This window comes from Bombus vancouverensis, chromosome 4, assembly GCF_051014615.1.
Source record: "Bombus vancouverensis nearcticus chromosome 4, iyBomVanc1_principal, whole genome shotgun sequence".
NCBI classification, from domain to species: domain Eukaryota; kingdom Metazoa; phylum Arthropoda; class Insecta; order Hymenoptera; family Apidae; genus Bombus; species Bombus vancouverensis.
In genome coordinates this window covers 8,902,778-8,923,981 of record NC_134914.1, presented here as the reverse complement: position 1 = coordinate 8,923,981, position 21,204 = coordinate 8,902,778, and the positions used below count along the sequence as shown (strand labels likewise).

The 21,204-nt window shown below is 42.6% G+C and overlaps 1 protein-coding gene across 5 annotated transcripts in view; it reads right to left on the bottom strand.

Moving 5' to 3' along the window:
* Positions 1-709: 709 nt before the first annotated feature.
* The window catches only part of Axud1 (AXIN1 up-regulated 1), a 34,621-nt gene continuing 14,126 nt past the window's right edge, over positions 710-21,204 (bottom strand). For 4 of the 5 annotated variants that reach the window (XM_033334398.2, XM_033334399.2, XM_076617694.1 and 1 more), the window contains 4 exons: positions 5,182-7,437; positions 4,197-4,447; positions 3,654-4,070; positions 710-3,563 (listed from right to left, as the gene is read on the bottom strand). In XM_033334398.2, coding sequence (XP_033190289.2) covers positions 2,574-3,563; positions 3,654-4,070; positions 4,197-4,447; positions 5,182-7,423 — 3,900 coding nt within the window. In that variant the 5' untranslated portion in view covers positions 7,424-7,437 and the 3' untranslated portion in view covers positions 710-2,573. Of the gene's footprint in view, positions 3,564-3,653; positions 4,071-4,196; positions 4,448-5,181; positions 7,438-8,307; positions 9,725-21,204 lie in introns of those variants that run through there. The other variant, XM_076617695.1, reaches the window with a different exon arrangement.

Below are 21,204 nucleotides of genomic sequence, written 5' to 3'. Positions count from 1 at the left end.
CTCCCACCCCAAATCACATACGAACGGCAGGTAGAAACGATTGGTTTGAAATTGGAGTATATCGTCATACAGAGCAAGTCGTTTGTGTTATCTTTTTGAAGACTAGTCGGCCGTATCAGTCACTATTTCGGAAGTAATTTGTAATTTGAATAATATCGCGAATAAACGTCACCACTATATGTACAGGATTCCCGCTACGGACGCCATGTTGGTGGTGCGCGCGCAGCTACGCTCCAAGGCAGGAAATTTGAAGAGTAATTTAGCGGTATGTTTAAATTGTCATTGTAAAGAAGTGTTAATTTTAGCTTACGCGGACAAATCGCTAATACTAATTTACGATGTTTTGTAAGATTTCCTGCTTCGTTCATGTGAATGGTAATAAATGTATGTTAGTGCCCTGTAATTGCATGTTATCGCAACATTAAATAAGGACAAATAGGATATAATAAAGGTAGGAAAAGTATTTTTACACTGCGTTACTTGCACAGCCGGATATACCTATGCAACTAAAGTAATTAATAAGACAGGATCATGAACAATATATTGAAAAGAATCACATAAAAAATATGATTTTTCATGAACTGCTTTCAACATAATAACGATAAAATAAACAAAGGATCTTGGGGAATGGTATCGTGAATGTAGAAATAATAACAAAAAACGAAACGACGCACACATAATAAGACAACACATTACACGGTAGACAAGAGACTTTTTCACAACATTTAATAAAACGCTATCAACTAGGTATGCCTTTTTTTACTCAAATACTCTAAAAGTTACTTACATACGTATAGTTTATATGTATATTTATGTCATACGGAGGTGTCACATCCCTCGCAATGTTTCAACGCGTTAAATCTATGTTCCTTTCGTTTCTTCTATTTTCGATAGTGAGATTTCGTTATCACTGTACACTGACAACAAACGTAACGATTTTAGGCACCAATCAGCGACGATGAACACAGTGTAAAATACGGAAATAGAAGATCGTCAAAAGTGCTTGGGAGCTGACACATCCAATAAGTATGTATAAATTTAATACTATCGTCTTATCATTGTTTTCTTACGTTTCATATTTTAATCAATCGTGGGTATAGCGATCAACGTCCCGGGATGCTAAAGAGGTCTATGTCTGAAAATCTACAAGGTGAATAACAATGGGTGTGCAAAACAACATCCGAATGAGATAATATTTGCCATCAGACTTTGTTTACCGCAATAGTTTTTCAAAAAATGAGAAAACCTCGCGCGGGTATCTTTTCTTTACTTTGTTCGTGTTAACTCTTACCTTGAAATTGCGAATATAGACAGACAACAAAATTGAGCCGTTGATCATTTGGGTTCGAGAATCCTCAATAATCGATAACTTATGCATTTTCGTCAAAAAGTTTTCACATTTTGCTATTCCTCGCGCAATGTGCGTGATATTAAAAAAGGACCTGCAATTTCAAGGTGCCATATGAAAGAATGAAAAAAATATATGAGACCTTAAACGTTATATGTTCTGTAGACAGCGTGCGCTTGGTATGCCAACCAATCATGGTTCCTTTAACATTGGAAACATGTAAATAACCGCGATGCTTCTGAATTTATTACAATACGACGGAAAATCTATTCTCTATCGTCATTTATCATGGTCTGTTGATTGAAAAACCATTCAAACTCGATCCCTTACTAACTGGCATAAAAAAGTCCCATAATTTATTTTCTTAACCTACGATCCTGGCAAACTGCATTTTCATATGCACAAGTATCACAATCGTTCACATTTCGTGGTCACATATATATGTGTTTTGTGTGTACAATCATGTGCCTGTCTTCCTTTCTAATCAGCAACGCGAACATCTTTCGAATTCGCTATAAATACTAAGTTGTTCGCCATCGCAGCTGTCACACGGATCCGAAAAAACCTTCTTTTTTTTCTGTTCTTTTTTACAAAGACACAAGGCCCGCGATCGTAATATTAAAGTTAAGTATTATAAACTGCAATCTAAACTGATCCCATATGTTGTTTCTTGGTCACAACCTCGTTGAATATCTTCTGCAACTTCGTGTCAAGGAGACTGTTCATGGAGATTTTCGACGAAGACCTTCCCCGAAAATCCTTCACCGAACTGGCGGCCCCGGATTCTCTTCACGTTTATTGAGAACATCGTCTTATCCATTCGATCAATTATACAATCGACAATCTTATAATAAAGGAACAAGGACAATGTCTCAAGCTTCCATCCCGGGCGGACGCACACGTATAATTTTTCTAACGACATCCACGGGACTCATCATAGTTGAACGCGAGTGATTCTCGAAAAGAATCTTTGTTCTATTCGAAAACCACATAAACAATTTACTCGGATTTATCTAACGCATGGAAGTCTATCTTCTGGTCAAATTGCCAGCACCTTCTTATCGAGATATTTTTTCGTTATCCTTCTTTTCTTCTTTTCTTATTTTTTCATTCGCAAGGTTTCCAATGACGAAAGTTAAATTCTATTTTTCGTTATAAATCACTATGGGTCAAAAACGATTTGACGGATTCGCAGATAGACAATTCTTCGTATCTACAGTTTAACCTAGGCGGATACAGTCTCAACCATTGACTTTTTAATAATTTCCCCAAAGTTTTCGTCACACTCTTCCGTACTTTCCGATTGTTGTTCGTTACCTTGGTTCTTTTCTACCTCGACCTTGGTTCCATTCCCGTGGTAAGTACCATGCGCCGCGGGCTCCATTTCACCATAGTACGAATATCTACCAGACAAAAGTTCTGAAAATGGTTCTAGTTTACCTATTTGTTGAACCACTGTATTCATCGGCTGCACCGAATTTAAATTCGTGTATTGTGATCCGGTTGTTTCGTCCTGGGCAAAGCTAGTTTCGTAACTGGATGAGTGTTGTCCGGGATGGACCTGGCAGTTTCCCTGAATTGATCCGGCGTCTTGCCCATAAGGCGCATAGTGTGAGAACCCTGGATTTCCTGGCACCGTTTGAAATTGCGGCTGAAATTGCACCCTAGATGTAGAAGGAAGGTTAGCGTAAGGTTGATAGTCCTGATAAGTAGGCTGTTGAAAGTTTACTCCGGTACTTGTTTGGCCTGAGAACGTTTGAAAAGCTTGACTAAACTCAGGATGAAGTTTCCTTTGAGGTCCCTGCGTACCATCAACAGTGTCTTCGTTAGGATAGCAATCGTCTCTAATTGCGTAAAGATCCAGACTATCCTCTCTAGTACCAGGTACTTCTGGTTGACAATTCGTCCCGCCGTCCCTAGCGTCGTGATTTTCGTAATGAAGCGTCGTAAATCCACCACTGTTCAGACACGATTCTGTGGTCCTATTCTCCATCACGGATCCCAAATTGATTTCTCTTAACGGACTTCTGCCGTTTTGATTGTCGGAAGTGTCGTGATCCGTACTCTCTTCTTCTCGTTGCTTTTTTTCTAACTCCAGCCGCATGAGAGTGTGAATGAAATGCGTTCGCACTCGTACTGGATTGAACTCAATCCTGCCTGAACTATTCGCACAACCATCTCGGGTACATCCACAAGGAAAACCCGCTCTATCAACCTATTAACATATATCACAGTCGTATGATTTAGTTGTTTCTTAGAAAAATCTGTGACTCTATCGTATAGTATTTAGTATAGATCTACTAACCTGGCACTTTACATTAGCTCGACTACAAGGACAACTCTCTGGATCGCAATATCCTTTGCACCCGCAACCGCAATGTTCTCTGCTAGCTCTAATGTCACGGCACTCGTCCTTTTCGACAGCATCTATTCTACGTACTCCAGCCGCCCTAAGTAAAGCTCGTCTCTGCCACGTAGGTACTGGCTGCAGGAAATAATAACTATCGATATCCAGTTCTTCGTTATCACTTTGTTCCTCGTCCGTATCATCGCTGGGATCCTCGGAGCTGGAGGCTGCTTCCGATACGCAATTTGCAGCACGCTCGGAGCGCAATTGAGCTAGTCTAGCACGATGAATTCGCCTCTGTTCAGCAGCATGCTCCGATAACGAGAACCGTTCTGCATGAGTATGCGTCGCACTCATGCCAAGGGTGCTGCCACCCTAAGAAAAATAAATCGATTTACCACGTTATATTCATACATACTATATGTCATTAATACTACAACACTAATATATTCTTCGTAATATTTATGACGAAATAAAATCTGTATTGTATAAAATATGTACCTGAGAAGGTACACAAGTGAAACCCTGTGCCCTGGGAAAATAATACACGGTGACAGCGTCGAATTGAATATTGCGTTTCTTTTTCATGGTTTCTTCCGTATTGCTTCTCTTCGGACTAGGAGCCCCATCCATGCAGTCCATCAATCTTCGTTTTAAATTACTCTTTGGAGGATTCCGAAAATTCGTCAATGATGGTTGTGGTGTACCCGGTACACCCACATTCGGTACAAAACTGTCCAATTGATTCACAACTGAAAAAGAATATCGTACTTTGTATTTTCCTATCATATTCTCGCATATTCAGAAATACACTGACATATCGTTTATAACCCAATATCACAATTATTAAAATTAATTTGTCAAAAAAATTCTTTTACATAAGTATTTTCGGAGTCAGGTTGATATTTTGGGGCGTTCGATGAATCTTTACTTACTTTACCGTCGCGAATGTAGCTAATATTTATCAATACGAATGTGGACACTATAAGAGACTATGAACGAATCCACGGTCCACGGGAGGACAAGTATCAACGTACTACTCGATTCGGGTAACTTCTCGACGGTTCGTCCAACGACTAACTAACAAACTAACTCTCCCTTAATCCAAAAGAAGCTGCCCTTATATACTCCTGTCCCCACTTCTCGGGTCAATCTTTGTTTTTAAGGAGAGCCATATAATCATTTCATACCTCTGTCAGGTACATGTCCCTTCCGTGTCCGTGGCTATGTCTAGTGACCCGCTATGTCATTTCGAGCCCGAACCCATCGTCATAAAATCAAGTAGGAACATTAAGACTATTTCTTATTTTTATTACTTAAGGGCGGCTATAGTAAAAGTCTAGGCTATGGTATTGGGGGTTTTCCCAACATTAGGGACGGGAAATCCCGCTGTCCTTCCATCTCCGACATATTTATAGAATATATTTTATTCATTTTCAAATGGAAAAAAGAAGGAGCTACACCAAAGAACGATGCGTTTAATTACCTTTTTCTTTATCGGAGAGAATATCATCGGGTATCCTATCCAAGAAAGAAGTTTCGGAATCGCTTTCGGGAACCGGTGCAGGCCCAGGATCACCGGGTATCTCGCTTCCTAAACCAGAATCGCTTCCATCCGATCTAACTTCGTCCCGCGCACCAGTGGCAAGCGCTAGACTTTCCGCTGAATCTTCTGTAAAAGCTTCCGGCCTCTCAGGCTCCAACCTCGATATGATCTCCGGATTAATATCAACGCAGCACATGGACTCGTTCTCCTGACACGATATTTGATCAGAAGCGGTATCATCCTCACATCCACGTACATTGGTCGTGGTTGACATTTCGGAGCTATCGGACCCGGTTTCGGTTTCCGTCTCTGTGTCAATAGCTTCTGGGACATCCGTGGTAGGTTCCAACATCTCCGGTGAACTTGGTGTCGTTTCAGACGAATCCAAATTGTTCAACGGCTGTAAATCCTCCGTGGAGGGTAAAGGCAAGGAAAACACGACTTCTTCATCCTCTGCTAATTTCTCTATTACCGATGTGGCTGGCGTTTCATCTTGTTCCGGTTTCTCCTCCGTCGTCGCTTTTACCGTTTTCGGCAATGTTATCCTTTGCAAGATCACCTTGCATTCTTTCATAGAAATAATGGGAGTTGATTTTATCAATTTGGTCTGTAGCAGATCGAATACTGCAGGAGAATCGTCCTTCTTCTCCTTATGGTCCTGTGACTCAGTCTTTTGGACACTGACCTCGCAATTTCGCCTTTCAACGGAACATACATTCTTCGACGTATCTTTGGGATCAATCCTTACATCTACGTTGCTATCATCAGCCTTGCACGTGGTGTTCTTCTTCTGCTTCTTCTTCGAGGCGACGGTCATACATTTCGCATCTTTCTGTTCCGGTGAGAAGTACTGCGACACATTAATCTGATCTATCTTAACCACTAATTGGGGTAAAGAACTTTTCATCATTTCAATCAACTGCTTGTTGTTTATAACCGGTGCTGTGCAAGCACTATTCGCAGGCATAGTGTCGCTACACGAGCACTCCTCGATGGGCTCCTCGCACTGTTTCGGTTCCTGGCACTTGCTGAGATTTCTCTCGGGGCTGTCGCGCGACAGCGAACAACAAGAATCCTCATCAATAAACGAGTCCGAGTATTCGAGCTTTTTACAGGGCTCTACCAGCGCCTCCTCGACGCTGCCGTTGGTACATTCACCTTCCGGCGACGTCGTTACTCTGCAGACCCTATGCTCCGACTCGGTACAGCTTATCTCCTCGGAACCGTGATTCGTTTGAAAAGAACCGTCCACGCTTACATTCGTTGATAACCTACAACCACTCGTTAATAAATCATCGATAATCCTATTGTTCCTTGAGATGCATCGACTGTTGACATCGTCGTCGAACAGGCACGAGTTCGACGACAGGGATATCTCACCCAGGGTACGCTCTCGGAGGCTCACCAACACCGGTGAGATCCTCCTCACGTCGCTTCTTACTTGATTCGATTCATTCTCCGAAATTTCAACGCCGATCCGCTTGATCTCCGCATTGATCGGCAAAAAATCGCTGGGCGGTCTTTTTCTACACAACGGCGATGAGGTGGTGAATCCTGCACCGTAACTATCATCCACTTTAGAATCGTCTGTCTCTTTCTCGGTACACTGAACCGACAACGACATCGACGTTGGCGTCGGCGTCGGCGTCGGCGTCGGCGTCAGTGTCAGCGTCGGCGTCAGCGTCGGCGTTAGCGTCGGCGTTAGCGTCGGCGTCAACGTCAGCGTCGGCGTCGGCGTCGGCGTCGACATCGAACAATCTTGTTCATCCACGGATTCGTTCGATTTCACTTCTACATCGATATCCGCATCTTCAGGTTGCGTCTTATCTTTTCCAAGTTTCAGACCCATACCGGAGATGTCTAATTGACCTTCGCCGTGTGAAAAGTTGTTCGAGGTCTCGACCGGAGCCTCACATAATTCTAGATTGATGAACACTTGGTTGTCGACGGATCGACGAGTAGCATCGCGTATTTCTTCGGTAGCCATCGAAGAATCGGCATCATTGTCGCGCTTCGTTGATCCGTTCTCCGATGTAGTTGACGACGACACTGTCGTCGACGCACCAATCGTTTTCGCTGATTCTACAGTCAATGCACCACCACTAACCGTTTCCGCTAAATCAGCCGAGGTAGAACCTTCTTGAGCTTCTAAACGACGATCTGGAGCCGAAGGCAATTCCATTTGGAGCGTTTAACCTGCGGTAAACAAGAAACACAGAAATTCATTAAACTTATACCACGTGCGATCATTAATAGTAAACAATATTTTGCAAATGTTCGAAGAAAGACCACAAGTTAGGAAACGTATCTTATTCTCTGAACTTCATATTCGTTGCTGATGAATACGAGAAAGTAGATTCGACTGGATCGAAAAACGAAAAAGAAGTAGAGAAGATCCTCTAACGATGGACGTCACACCACCGGGATCAATTCATTGCTATATCATTCCGTGAAGCGAACTATTCTCGTTCCTAGTCATTTCAAGGTAATCATATTTTCCGCGTTGGCTCTTTTTCTCAAAATATCATAAGCAAAAGGACGAAGAGGAGGATGGAGGGATCAATAATCCGCGCGCCGATACCGCGCACCGGCAAACGGAGAAAGACACGACGTGACGCCAACGAAAAAGAGGAAATAAATCAATCATAAAGGTTCTCCGTGATTTTGTCGCATCGCGTATCCAGACACGTTTGCGAATGCTACGCGGTTATCCCCAAATCCGCGTGCTCTTTAATCTGTCGATATCTTTCTTATCACGGCACCAAATATAAAAGGGACTCTGCATATAATCCTGGCCGGAGATTATTGATTCAAAGCTGGCAGGAAAAGAGGGGTGGAATGGGGAAGGAGGGGGAGGTTTCTGTCTGCCTTCGGTTACCATGCGCACCTTGTACCCCTTATATACCAGAAAACTCCGCGACTAAACTAGGTGTAGAAGGGTTCTTTTCTTCCGTTATCTCTCCCTCTTTCGTCTTTTTTTTTTTTTTTTTTGTCTATTTGTATCTGTATTTTTTTCTTAATCCTGTTCGGTTTGATTTACTTTCGTTTCTTGTATTCTATTTTTACCTTCGAGCCGCACGATCTTCTGCCCCCTCCACGAACCTTCCGCACCACTCTGTCCTTTCGCGAAAACCGAACCTCCAAACACGAGGCTCGACCTCGACAATCCGTTATCACGGCAAAGCCTTTAAGTCGTTTCGCAACTCCAACTGTCTCCATTCTGTCCGCGAACTCGTCTGCCGTCCCTGAGATCCGAGCGATCGGCGCCCTCCATGGAGGACAACCGTATGGGCCTTGAGCAGGAGCAGAGCATTCAACAATGTCCGACTGCCCACGGGGCCTGCACGCAAATGGCCTTTTTCAGAGAAACGGCCAATCTTATCGGTGATTTTACAATAATTCTTGGAAAATTTTCAAATTCGAGAAACATTTACTGGAAGAACGTGCCACGGCAAATCACGCAGACGGATGCTGAAGATTCGATATCGTTACGTTGAATGGTGTTCGATAATTCGAGACAAAGATTTTTCCAGGAGCGATGGTTGCAAAAAATACGAGTAGGAGATCGTGGAACTGGATACGTGTTCTTCGAGTACGAGCACCAAAAGATATATGACGATGATCGAGGCTGGTACGAACGAGATTAAACATGGAACGTTTTAGCAGGAAGACATCGTAACTCGATGTAGTGCAACAGCACGGATCCGAAGAGCAAAAGCGGCTGTGCGAGACGAAAGAAGAGCTGAGCGGAGAAGCGGCTTTCTCGATGAGAGATTCAAAGCAAACGCGCGAGAGCAAAACAAACAGGAATAATATGTTCTCTGGTGTTGCGAAAACTAGGTGGACGTTCACGAACAGACTGACTGAATATTCCCAGGAACGAATTCGATAGAGAGAGAGAGAGAGAGCCGGCCTCCTCTCTCATTTGATGATGATGATAGTACTCGGTGGCGAGAAAGCGAGGGAAATATGCCTCTAAGTGCGGAGAGTATACTCGTAGAGAAGGAAGAAGCGAAGCGGAGGCGCGTGCGTCGCGTTCGACAGCTCGGAGCAGAGTGAGCGGAGCTGGCTCGACGCTGCGTCGATGACGATTCCGTTCGGCGCCGCTACTCGGTCACCTTCGGGACGCCTCGGTTCTCTCCTCCGCACTGGTGAAGGGTACACGCGTACTTTATACGTAGGAGTATGCGTGTTTGTGAATGTGTAATACAGTGTATGGTGCTACGAAACGCCGTGGTTCTCAACGGGCCGATCGAACGCAATTCAACTCTCCAAGCGATCAATCTTCGCCTCTATTTTCGGTCTTTTTCCAAAAATTCTCCCGCGGTGGTTGTAAATGTTCGAAACATGCACGCCAATATTTATCCCTAACGGTAGTTAAAGGAAAACCTACGTGTCGACGGAACAATGGATTCAAGTGGGGAGAGTGATAGAGTTTTTCGAACGAGACCGCTCATTGATTACATCGGTGAAATTCCGTGGCCTTTCTAGAGTAATTCTATTTTCTGCGCACTCTTACACGCCACTAGCCGAGACACACAGCCATAGGTTACGCCTACGCGTACACACGCGTGTAAAATTAACGATCGGTATTATTAACTTTTCTAGATTAAATACATACTGCCTTTAGCCTTCTTCTTTTTTCTTTTTTTAATTTAAACGGGTAAAGAAGCGGACATCAACCATAGTTCACGATAAAAAGTGGAATAGTTCAGCTACCGAGTAGGCTTTCGAATACGATCGAAGTAGTCGATCGAGTATTTCAACGAAGAACGAAGTATATATGTTACATTCATTATGAAACGCATGAGTAAAAATTAGAAAAATAATTCACGAGAACGTGCGTCGTAGACACGTTCCGATTCAACTGTTAGACGATGCAGTTATTTAAATTAACCTCGTTACACTTGCTGGCGGACAGTCGTCGATTATCGAGTATCATCGGTGAAAAGCTTGGCTACAGTTCCCTTGCATGTGTAACATTGTATGCGGCGACATTTCCGAGCCTAGCTACAGAGAACTCTAGCCCACTGTATATCTCTTCTAAACCTTCGATACAAAAGTCCTTGCTTATAAACAGGAAATAGGAAGATCTGGCCGCGTGTAACTGCGAAGAATCGCCGCGTATTATCGATCCGAACGATTGACCAGCCTCCGTGAAACATCCAAGGTAATGCCCGTGTTTGTCCGAAGGACTACAATATAGCTCGTAATATAATGTCTCGACACGTTTAGAACCACAACAACTGATCGTTTTTAAATCGTGAAATAGTCGAGATCGATTTACAAAAACGACAATCATGAAAACCACTGATATAGAAGATATATTCACGGTATACCAAACAGGTTTCCATCGTTACATAAGTGAGTGTACACCAAGTGACTATATCATTCTTATCATTACCCTTGCATACTACTTTTTCCATCAGATTCGCCAAAGTGCACTCGACGATCCAGAAAACAAAGTCATGCACGAGGTTAAGTGCTTACTTATCATCGACCTGGCGTCGATTCTAATAGCGCAACGAACCGGTTCGTGTACTAAAAATCTACTATTCAAACCAAATTTTACAAAGGTTAAACAGGACCCCAGTTTATCGTCACCTAAATATTCGCGCAACCATCCGGATGTTTGAAAATTCATACGCGTAACACGATCCTCCGGTTCTTGCTCCAACGTAATGCATTTTAAAAGTGGAAAGTCCTGCATAGGTGGCGCTGGTCGCAGAATTGGCGCGGTATTGTCTACGAGTACTCCAGCTCTCTCTTTCGCGATGTCTTTCTCCTTTTTCCTCTCTTCGTGCTCTCTCCCTCGCCCTCACTCCTTCTTTCTCCGCTTCACTTGCCTTTCTTCGTTTCTCACATTTATATTTTTCTTTCTCTTTGTCACACGCACACAGAGAGACGAGTTTCTCTCACGGATGAGGTTCAACGAACGAGAGAGCGTGGCGCTTGCGCGGGGCTGCACGACTGCCGTAATTGTCGCTACGCTGCGAAAGTAGAAGGCGTACAGCGACAACCCTGTGCTCGTCTCCTTTCAGTCTTTCTCTCTGTTTTTTCCTCCCCCGATCTCTCCTTTTTTTCTTATTCCTTCTTCTTCATTTTTCCTTTTTTCAGCAAGAAAGTAATGGTACATTCATGCCGCGACAAAATATCAAAAAACGACCGAAAGAGATCTCCCGACCCTACGCGGCCTAACACTCGCGTTATATGTTCTTCCTCTCGATGGCTTCCACACGAATTTTTCACCTCTGCATTAACCTACAGAAAAGGAACCCGGAGAGTCGACCGGTTACCACAGTACTTCAATACTCGTCACTTTCCAGATGCCGTAATAAATGTTACGTCAAAACATTTTCTTAATGCTTTTACTATAACTAGATTGCGAATGTTTATGCATTTATGAAAAATTTCAGTGCGCAAATATACAAAATATCCAAAACAAGGTACTCGTTGTAATATTTAAGATGAAACACGTTTATATTTATCTCCTCCCTAAATTATAAAACGCACAGACTGCGACGTTGTTGATATTGAATGAGATAAAATGGAAATGAATCAAGCGTTGAAGAGTAAGCTAACTATATGAGGACAGCCCTGATTTACTGAAAAGGTCACTCGGATAATCCTTTAATTACACGCGATCGCGAACAGCGCTATTCCAAAAAGACGAAACACGATCCGGTATGCTTTCAATTAAACTTCATTGAAATTTTACGTCACGTTGCGCGACGCTAAACGTTTTAACGTATCGCGACAAACGACCGAACGATTTGTTACGTAAGCACATAATTGAGCAGCGCTGAAGTTAGCCCGTGTTCGATTTCTTTTCCACCCGTGTGCTCTGTTGTCGTTTGGATTGAATATCAAGGTCGCGTTCTTGAGCCACATCGCGAAATTCTGCACGTCTCCTGAACGATGTTTACCCATCCTCATGCACACTAGAGTGTGCATACGTCGCGACTCGTAAGCGTACGCGCGACGAACAGGTGCGTGGCAAACCATAAACGTACATATACGAGTTATAAAGATTGACGCTGCAATCATAGCGCTTTCCTGATCGAACATCTAATCTTCGTTATTTTTATTCCCGTTTCATCGTTGAAGTTTCCTCTAATGACTAAATAATTCGCTTGATACCACGGAGGTGCGTAAGCTGAATTGTTAATGAGATCTGGGAAGACAGTTTTGTTGAATGACCAACCAGTTTATCAAACTACGCTTTACCTATCCAACTCCATGTATACGCTAAGTCCATTTGTTTCCGTAAGGTTTTCTGACGCTTTCTATAAGCAACATCTGACTAAAGTGCAGAGGGCAGAGTTCGTCCAAGTTGATTATCAATACCCGTTCCGTTTCCTACGGTATCATATATACATATATCTACCAGAATTTACACTGGAGATCGGACTAGATTTTGAATTTCTGGAGACAGTCCGCTGATTCACAATTTGAGTTTCTCCCGTACAACTTGCTAAGCTATTTTCTATTTAGTTGTACTTCGTGTAAACTAGCATCGAGGAATAAATACACTATATCCGATCTCGTATTCTCTTATCTGGTACACAGCACAGAATGTAGTTTCAGAAGTGGGACGCCCAATGTGCGAAATCTCAGTTTTACGCTGAGCATAGGTACGTAAGTGCAATGTGACAAAGAAGGAACGTTCTCCAATCTGCCGTTTAGTCACCAAGTAGAAAAACTATGAACTACCATACGAGATACGCAACGCTTCTTCCTTATATTTGAATTGTTTTTCTTAAGTACTTAGAATCGCGACTCTTTAGCTGTTTTAAACAAAACATCAGTTTCTTTGAAGCCGTCTGTCAGGAGTTCGATTAACTCTCTTCGCTGGAAGCCAACATGTAGAAAATTGCCTAACGTCAGTGGCCCTTGTCCCCGCGTCGGAGACGATGCAGATTTTCAGCAAGTGAAGACATTCAAAAGAGACAGTTTGATCGGGCCTTGTTACGAATTTTCATGAAAAAGAACCGAAAACGCGGCTTGGCCCCGGGTACCGCCGGCTTTTCTAAACTCTACAGCGGCAAAGAACCAAGGTGGGGGCAGAACGAGGGACCGAGACGAGGCATATTAAAACGGCGTGGGGGCGAGCGAAACGCGAGACCAAAGCAGTTTTACAACACCGGCAGACGCTGCGATATTGCTCCGTCGTGCTTTCTGCTTTCTGGGAAAGGTCCGAAGCTCTCTCTCTCTCTCTCTCTCTCTCCCCACTCTCTCATTTTCTCTTTCCCCTACCCTCCATTCTCTCCCCGCTACACCCCGTCTCTCTTTCACCTACACGTCTGCACAACTTTGAACACGACCTACACGAACACTACCTCTTTCTACCAGTACTTCGTACACACTCTCATATCCATACCTCTATCTCTCTTTCCTTTCTTCCTCTCTTCCTCACTACCCCATTCTCATCAGTAGTATTTCTCCCTCTTTCTTCCCCCCTATTCCCCTGATCTATCAACACCACCTATCCTTCTCTCTCGCAAGATACTCACACAAATTCCACGCTTTTATATCCGTGTCTCGCTCGATCTTTCAGTTACCCCCATCTAACCCTCACTCGCTTACACCCACGCCAGTCTTTACCATCTGTCTCTTTCTATAGCGAAGGCTGGTAGTATCTATCTCTATCCACATTTCGTTCTCTCTCTTCAATCGCATCTCCTGCTCTATCTCCATTTCTACCCAGCTTCGCCGGTACCGTTTTCTCATATTCTCTCTGCGCGCGCCACTATGGCGCATCACTATAGGAAGATATAGTGCGGGCCCGACTACACTGCACGCAACTATACAACGTATAGTAGTACGGCGCAACGCGGCAACGAAAGACAAGGCCGTACCACTCGCGGCGAACGGAGGATACGAAAACAGTTTCACACGACCGACGCCAATGGTCTACGTACCACCATTATGATAGCTCGACAGAGTAAATAATATCGTGGGTATTCATTAATCAAGTAAGTGAACCTTGATGCGGAACGTAACACACATCGAGCGAATTTTTCAAGGGTCGAAAATGTATTTCTTTTTCTCGTCTCCCTTCGCCGATCTATGTGTCGTGTTGCACTACTGACGCGCAACACTCGCGGGGAACGTAGCAACCAAACCACCCGCTCGAGTATACCAGTTGCTAATTCGTTTTGCTCATGGCCCCTTTTTGCAAAAGAGAATCACAAATCGAGGCGTATATACATATTCGTTCGCATATTTCAGAAACATAGCGAAGTAACGTATACCGCTGCTTTCTACGTGTATCAGCATAAACGGGTGTTCACGGAAATATATACCCATTGTACCATCGCGAAATCGATGTGTGCGTGAAGAGGGTTAGCATCCTACACGATTGAAGAACACGTCGTGCAACGGAGACACACGCTATGTGTCGATGTGTGCGTGCCTCTTACACAACGTAAACGCGCGGTAGTGTAGGTTGCTTTGGCATAATAAGAGCGAGGGAGCGGAATATAATGCAACCTCCTGCGCTCAGTGGCCTCCCTGGAAGCTGTGGAATGTACCACCCACCCTGCCCTCCCATTCTATACAACGGAGAGAAGAGTCGTGCGGCGTTGGTCGTTGTAAACACTTCGTCGGACTATTAATACTAAAAATCTCGAATCAGTACGAGACGTTACTCTGTGATACTAACTAACTGGAGTTTTATAGGTCGTTACACGGGGGTTGAAATTATTTTTAATAGGCTATTTTCGTCCCCTGATTCACTCTCTCTAATCTTCTAATTATAGGAATTTTCTTCTTTTCTATTCTTAGTCAGATGCACATTTGAATATTAAAGGTGTTACGGCCAATATCAATGGACAAAAATTAATTTTACCAATCGTGACACGCTAATCAATCATGATTACATATCGACACTTCGTCCAGACTCAATTCCGTCAATTACTCGAGCGAGCTATTCGGCAACGGCATCGAGAACTTCACAATAACTGTGAGTTGCACGCTCGGTCATTCATTTCGCATCTTGTTGATAAGTGGAACTCTGCTTCGTCGCACACGACAACATGCGCCATTCGTGCGGGCGCGTGCCCGTATAAACTGTAACGTATCGGCCATTGTTGCGTGCTCCGGATACATTGTCTCGCGGATTGCTTCGCATCTTCGTCGATAGTCTTTTCAGCATCTAAACTTTAGTGCCATAATTTTTATCGGTAGAACGTGTCGACCGGTTTTATCTGAGGAGCAGTAACACGACCGCACTAAAGAATATATTCAGTGAACAACGAATGACGAACCACGATGCTCGTTAAGATCATCGTTTTTCGTCTAATATTTTTAATTAAAAATCAGAAAAATATACTCTTAAAAGCATGCACGATTAATAACGTCGAATAATCGTTACATCGCAAACAAACGTTCATGCGTACCTATAGCTGTTACCATCAGCAAATGTGTGTATATGTATTTCTTCCTTCGTTTTCCGAGAAAAAAGAAGAAACAAGGCAGAGAAAGAGAAGGAAGAAGGGGAGGAAAAAATCTGACAAGAAGCAACACGACCACGACGATGTTAAAGGACAAGAGTGGAAAAAGAGAGGGCGGGTGGTGGTAGCGAATAGACGAACGAACCTATGGATATTTTGCGAGGGTGCGAAAGAGATGGAGGGTGAGCTGCGGGGGTGTATATTGGGACTTGTAAATGGGGGTGGGAGGTTCCACCTCCAGCCGAATCGATCCCACCGCAGTGTAGCACTATAGCAGTCCACGTGCATACATACCATGGATTTCTCTCTCTCACTCTCTCTCTCTCTCTCTCTCTCTCGCTATTTAGTTCTCCTTCTTCCCTCGTTCTCTACCCCGTTCGTTCCTTCACCCTCGTATTTTCTCTCGTATACTCTCCACACTCGTTGCACTACACCGTAACAAACCGACGCAGCTGCGCCAGTGCGCGTTCGACCGAGTGCAACCGGAACAGGAATTCTGGATGCTGAATGAAACTTTTTTTTAATGATCGTGATTAATACGTTGACACTGTTTCAACGGGCACGATGCGGGGGTGGTCGTGAACTTTTACCGATTCCGTGTGGGTGACGTTCCGCGATGTGAGACGTACAACGTCAGGTTCTGGACCAAGCACCGCTCAAGCGAATGAAACATAGCCCTGTGGACGTTGATGGATTCGCGAACCAGCATCAAAGGATACTAAATCTCTATTATCTGCTCCCGGCAAAGATGATTCCGTTCCGGGACCATCGTGAATTCCGCCTGATCGCTTCCGTTTTCCAAAATTTTGTATACACCACCATATCTCACATTATTGGCAACTCATTGAAACGTTCCAAATTTATGTCAGCATCGTAACTTACACTACCGATCATAAGCATTAACACATTCCGTACAATCGAAATAATATTATCCATTAATAATAAATCCACGATAGTTGTTATTATAAATGTGTTATTTCCTTTGCATCGTACGTGTCTTGTAATATAAAAGACTAAATAAAATTTGTTAGTGATACAACTATAGTATTCTATACTATTCAAAAGTAAACAGTAGAACAATATTCAGAACGCTCCTGTTAAATTTATGTGTCAATTTTTATGTTTCGAGCAGGTTGAACTACACGATAAGTGGGACTATCGGTTAACGCGAAAACCAAGAAATACAGGCAGGTTATTATAAATCGATAAACGCAACGCTATGGTATATCCTCGTGCGCTGATTGGACATCCTGTACGAGGATTACTGACACGTTCATTCAATTCGTAGTACGTACTACTCGCGCTCAGCCGATGACTGCAGTCACAGAATGCGCGTATATGGGTGCTGCAAATCGAACGCGTAGGTGGAGGAGGGATGAGGATGGAGGAAAGGGAGGAGAGGAGGTGTGGGAAGATAACGGGCATGGAGTATTATTACGTGTGTCGTGGTACACAATCGACATACACATTCTGCTATGTAGAGCGCAGGTTGCACGGGTTGTACCCAACAATTTGTCGGGGGTACGGAATCGTGAAAATTTGAAAGGAACCAAGAGAGAAAGTAGCCGGATTTCGACGGTCAACAACAACCACGTTTCTTTCCCACAGAACGATTCCACAACATGAAAAAAAAACACACAGAGACTGTCCTTGTTTCTCGTTTACGAAAAAAAGCAAGGAGAGCCACGTTTCAACGCGAGAAGATGAAGTTTTTAAAAGGAGGAATGTGTTACGTTGACGACCCGTTTCTGATAATGAGACGACAAAGAAGTAAATCAAGGTTTATGAACGCTTAGAACACTTCATGCGATAAGGTCCCGGTGTCTTGTATAAATAAGGAGTTAATGGCCAGTTATGATTCAAGTTCACGCACAAGTGTTCCCTAATTACATTCTCACGTCCATATTTTCCTGTAAAGCCATGCTCTCGGTACGGATTATACGGAACGTTAACACGAGCTAAACACGAAGCTGGCACTATGTTAGCCGGTATAGCGGCCATACCCGTCGCTCATTGTACTCGGTTCAATAGACGAGACTATAGGTTTCTCGTACCACCGATGTATGCGTTACACATGCGTGTGTATATACATATCGGCGTGCGTGTTCACGTATCAGAGTATTAGGGCTTATATGGGACCCTTCAGTCACATTTAACTGCGATGCAATTTGCAATTTACTATATTTTAATGGAAACCTAACAGATATCGTTGTTTAAGATAACATTTTGAAACGTTTTTACTATCAATTCACTCAAAATTTCTTGCAAAGTTTTGCAGACGGAAATACACACAAAGAATTTTATTATTATATGAGAAATCAAATATCAATTTAACCAATATACATTTTGACATCGATTGAACGGGTTTGTGAAAAAATGATACAATTAAAACTTTTCTCGTGACAAGTCCCTTTCAGCCGCTTAACAACTCTAAACTTCGATGCCAAAAACAATAACTCACAGAAAGACCTATCGTGGCCAATTCACAAAAAAAAAGGGGAGGAAAAAAAGGCTAAAGCAGAAACCACTGAACCATGTATCACAGGCAGATATTGCAAGGTGATCGAATCATCCATCGACCGATGCACTCTGGATGCATCACCATATGCGCGTGTATGTGAGCGTGGATCGTGGGCGGCGGACACATGCATCGTCGATTGACGTAGGCATGCAAATGCTCGACAGACTGAGACAGACCCAAGAGAGACGGCCACAGTGACCGGAAGACATGGACAGGAAAAAACTTACTTTATTCGTTAACCTGTTCACGGAGGAAAGATTCATTCAACCCGTTACGACCGATTGTTTTGCCGCACTTGTCGGTAGACGACCGTTTTGAAGTGACTGTTGCAACGGCTTCCTCTAATTATTGCGTAATTAGTACTCATTTGTTGCACACAAAGTAGAATTTTTATCGTTTCTAACGGAAATCACACAGTGTAAAGTATCTTCATATTGTTTCCAAAGAGTTAAGTGTTAGCGTTTATCTCGCAAGATGTGGCACGGTTTGAGTGAAATTTCGTGTCACCACTGTCACCAGAAGCTCGAGCCAGCTGTGCAAAGCAAGCAGAGGGGCTAACTGAAGTTATTTGAAAAAGCCGCGACTTTTTGTAGGAAGTATAGACCTAAAGTCTATTCTAAGGATATAAAAAACTTTCAGGAATGGCTTGTAGTTGTTTTAAGATCGTATTCACGCAACATATTTCTGTATTCAAGTGCAGAAGATCAGCCACCTAAAAGAGAATCACGATACGGAAATAAATTTTGAAAACGTCATTATCTGAAGTGTCGAAAAATTTCACGGTAATTTTTGTTTCGAGCTCTTCGACAGTAGCATGAAACAAAATCCTAACTTAACGATGAGCGTTTAGTTCGAGAAAGTGGTTCATTGTAATTGGTTAACTTTAATAGCTCCGCGAGAAATGTATCGTCCAAGAAAAACGAGTAAGGGAAATACGTATTTGCAGCATTGAACGTTAAAAATAACATCGACCATCGATCGCGATGATCTGAATATCGCTTGTTATGAAACCAACCAGGATGTTTAAGGAATAATAAAATTCGTTCGTATAATCTTTTTATTCCTTTATCATCAGGCTCAGGGTGAAAGAAGAAGAAGAAGAAGAAAAAGAAGAAGCAACATCCCTCGACGAAAGAGTCAGTCCATGAAATGAACTCCTGGTTAACGGGATCATACTGGCGAGGCCAGCTCTGTGTCTTTACCTCCTCGATCGCAGACGTCCCTCGTTTTCCTCCTTCCCTTCTTAAATAGACTCTGTTCTTTCTACTTATCTGTCGCAATTTGCCGTTGTCTCTGTGCCTTTTCAGACTTCCAATGATTACAAGTATCTTGGTATCGATCGTTTGGCAAATTGAGTTCCAGATGCTCGAACTAGAAAATTTAAGTTAGAAATAATTTACTTCTTAGAATCATTTTAAACAAGAGCTACACTATATAATTATTATTTAAAGTTCTATCTCTCTAGTTAGTTTTGTTAATTAGAAATGTCTCTTTCTAACAAATCTCTATTTCTTTTCTGTGGGAAAACACGCGCAGTATAGTCGTATTTCTCGTACACAGGAATAACTATTTTCCATATCCACTTGCTCGTCACTGCTTTACCCGTGTCGATCGCCCCTCGAGGGTCTTCTTCGGGGTTGAAGCCGCTTGCAAGATTTCCGATATCCGTCAGGCTTACATAAAATCGAACAAAACAGCCGGGGAAAGACGTCAAGCTTCTGTTATTCGATAAAAACTTCACCTTCGTCTGAAGTATGCGACCGCCTTCTTGCTTAATTAGATTGCCATTCGAACTGGACCATCGCCACTAGCTTGTCTCTATTTTATTTATATTAAGTACAATACACTCGCTAGACAATAATATTAGTGAATAGATCAACGACTGTACTAGTGTTGATCTCCTTCATTTATTTATCTTAGGTTTGCCTATTGGAACTTAATCTTGCATCAAATACGAGATTATTAACAACACTGTGAGAAAATGTACTACGATAGCTCACGAAGATATTGCAATGAAACTAATAACGTCCAACACAAAGATGAACAACACAAAATTATTGGACCTAATACTCGGTTTCTTCTGAGTAATATTGTCATTTATGGATGTTTACCGTATACAGAAAAAAAGAATTCATTCTTCCGTTGCTTGAAACAATTATTTCAATTTTTCTTTTAATATTCAATGTTTTCATTCGCGGGTAAACAACGATACGATGATAGAAAATATGCGAGGAGCTTTCTGCGGAATAAGATAAATGTTCTAGAATATTCTCCTCGTGCCATGTCTCGTACCATTTTGTCGAAGAATTTTCCAAGGAACTGCAATTTTCATCTTCAATAGGAGGCTGCGTTTGAAGTATGGAACGTAAATACATTGGTCGATATCAGAGAGAAGTTCGTTAAGTCCACCCCTGATTTATATCAGTACTTAAGAGAACACTCTCAACCCGTAGGCCAACCCCTAATGAAAGTTGTTCCCCTGTTGTATATACACATTTACACGAGGAAAATTTTCGACTGTCGTGATTCGCCGGATCGATAAGCGTCAAGTGCAGCGGATCGATCGCTAAGTAAATTACCTACTTGCAAATTTAGCAACACTGCCCCGTTCTAATCCCGTGATTCGATTGCTACGAGTATTCAATATAGTTTGCTCGATTCTGTTAGCCAAAAATGATCTTCCCTTTGGAAAAATGTAAAATTTGCATTTTTCTTGATACAAGAAAGTTGTTCGGGAAAGTTTCTATTTCGAGAAAGTCGTTCAGGAGCTTGAGAAAGTTTAACAAGAGAACTGCGATTAAAAGGAGGATTAAATTATTCAGAGACTCGATCCATTAACTTCATTTTCTGAATGTTTCTTAATTTTATGTGTGATTAATTTCTAATTTTGAAGCAGGTGCAAAAGAGATAAATATATAATAATCGCCTTTCAGTCTCGATAAAAATAGTGTTAAAAGTAGTTACACGCTTTTAATAATTGCAGAAACA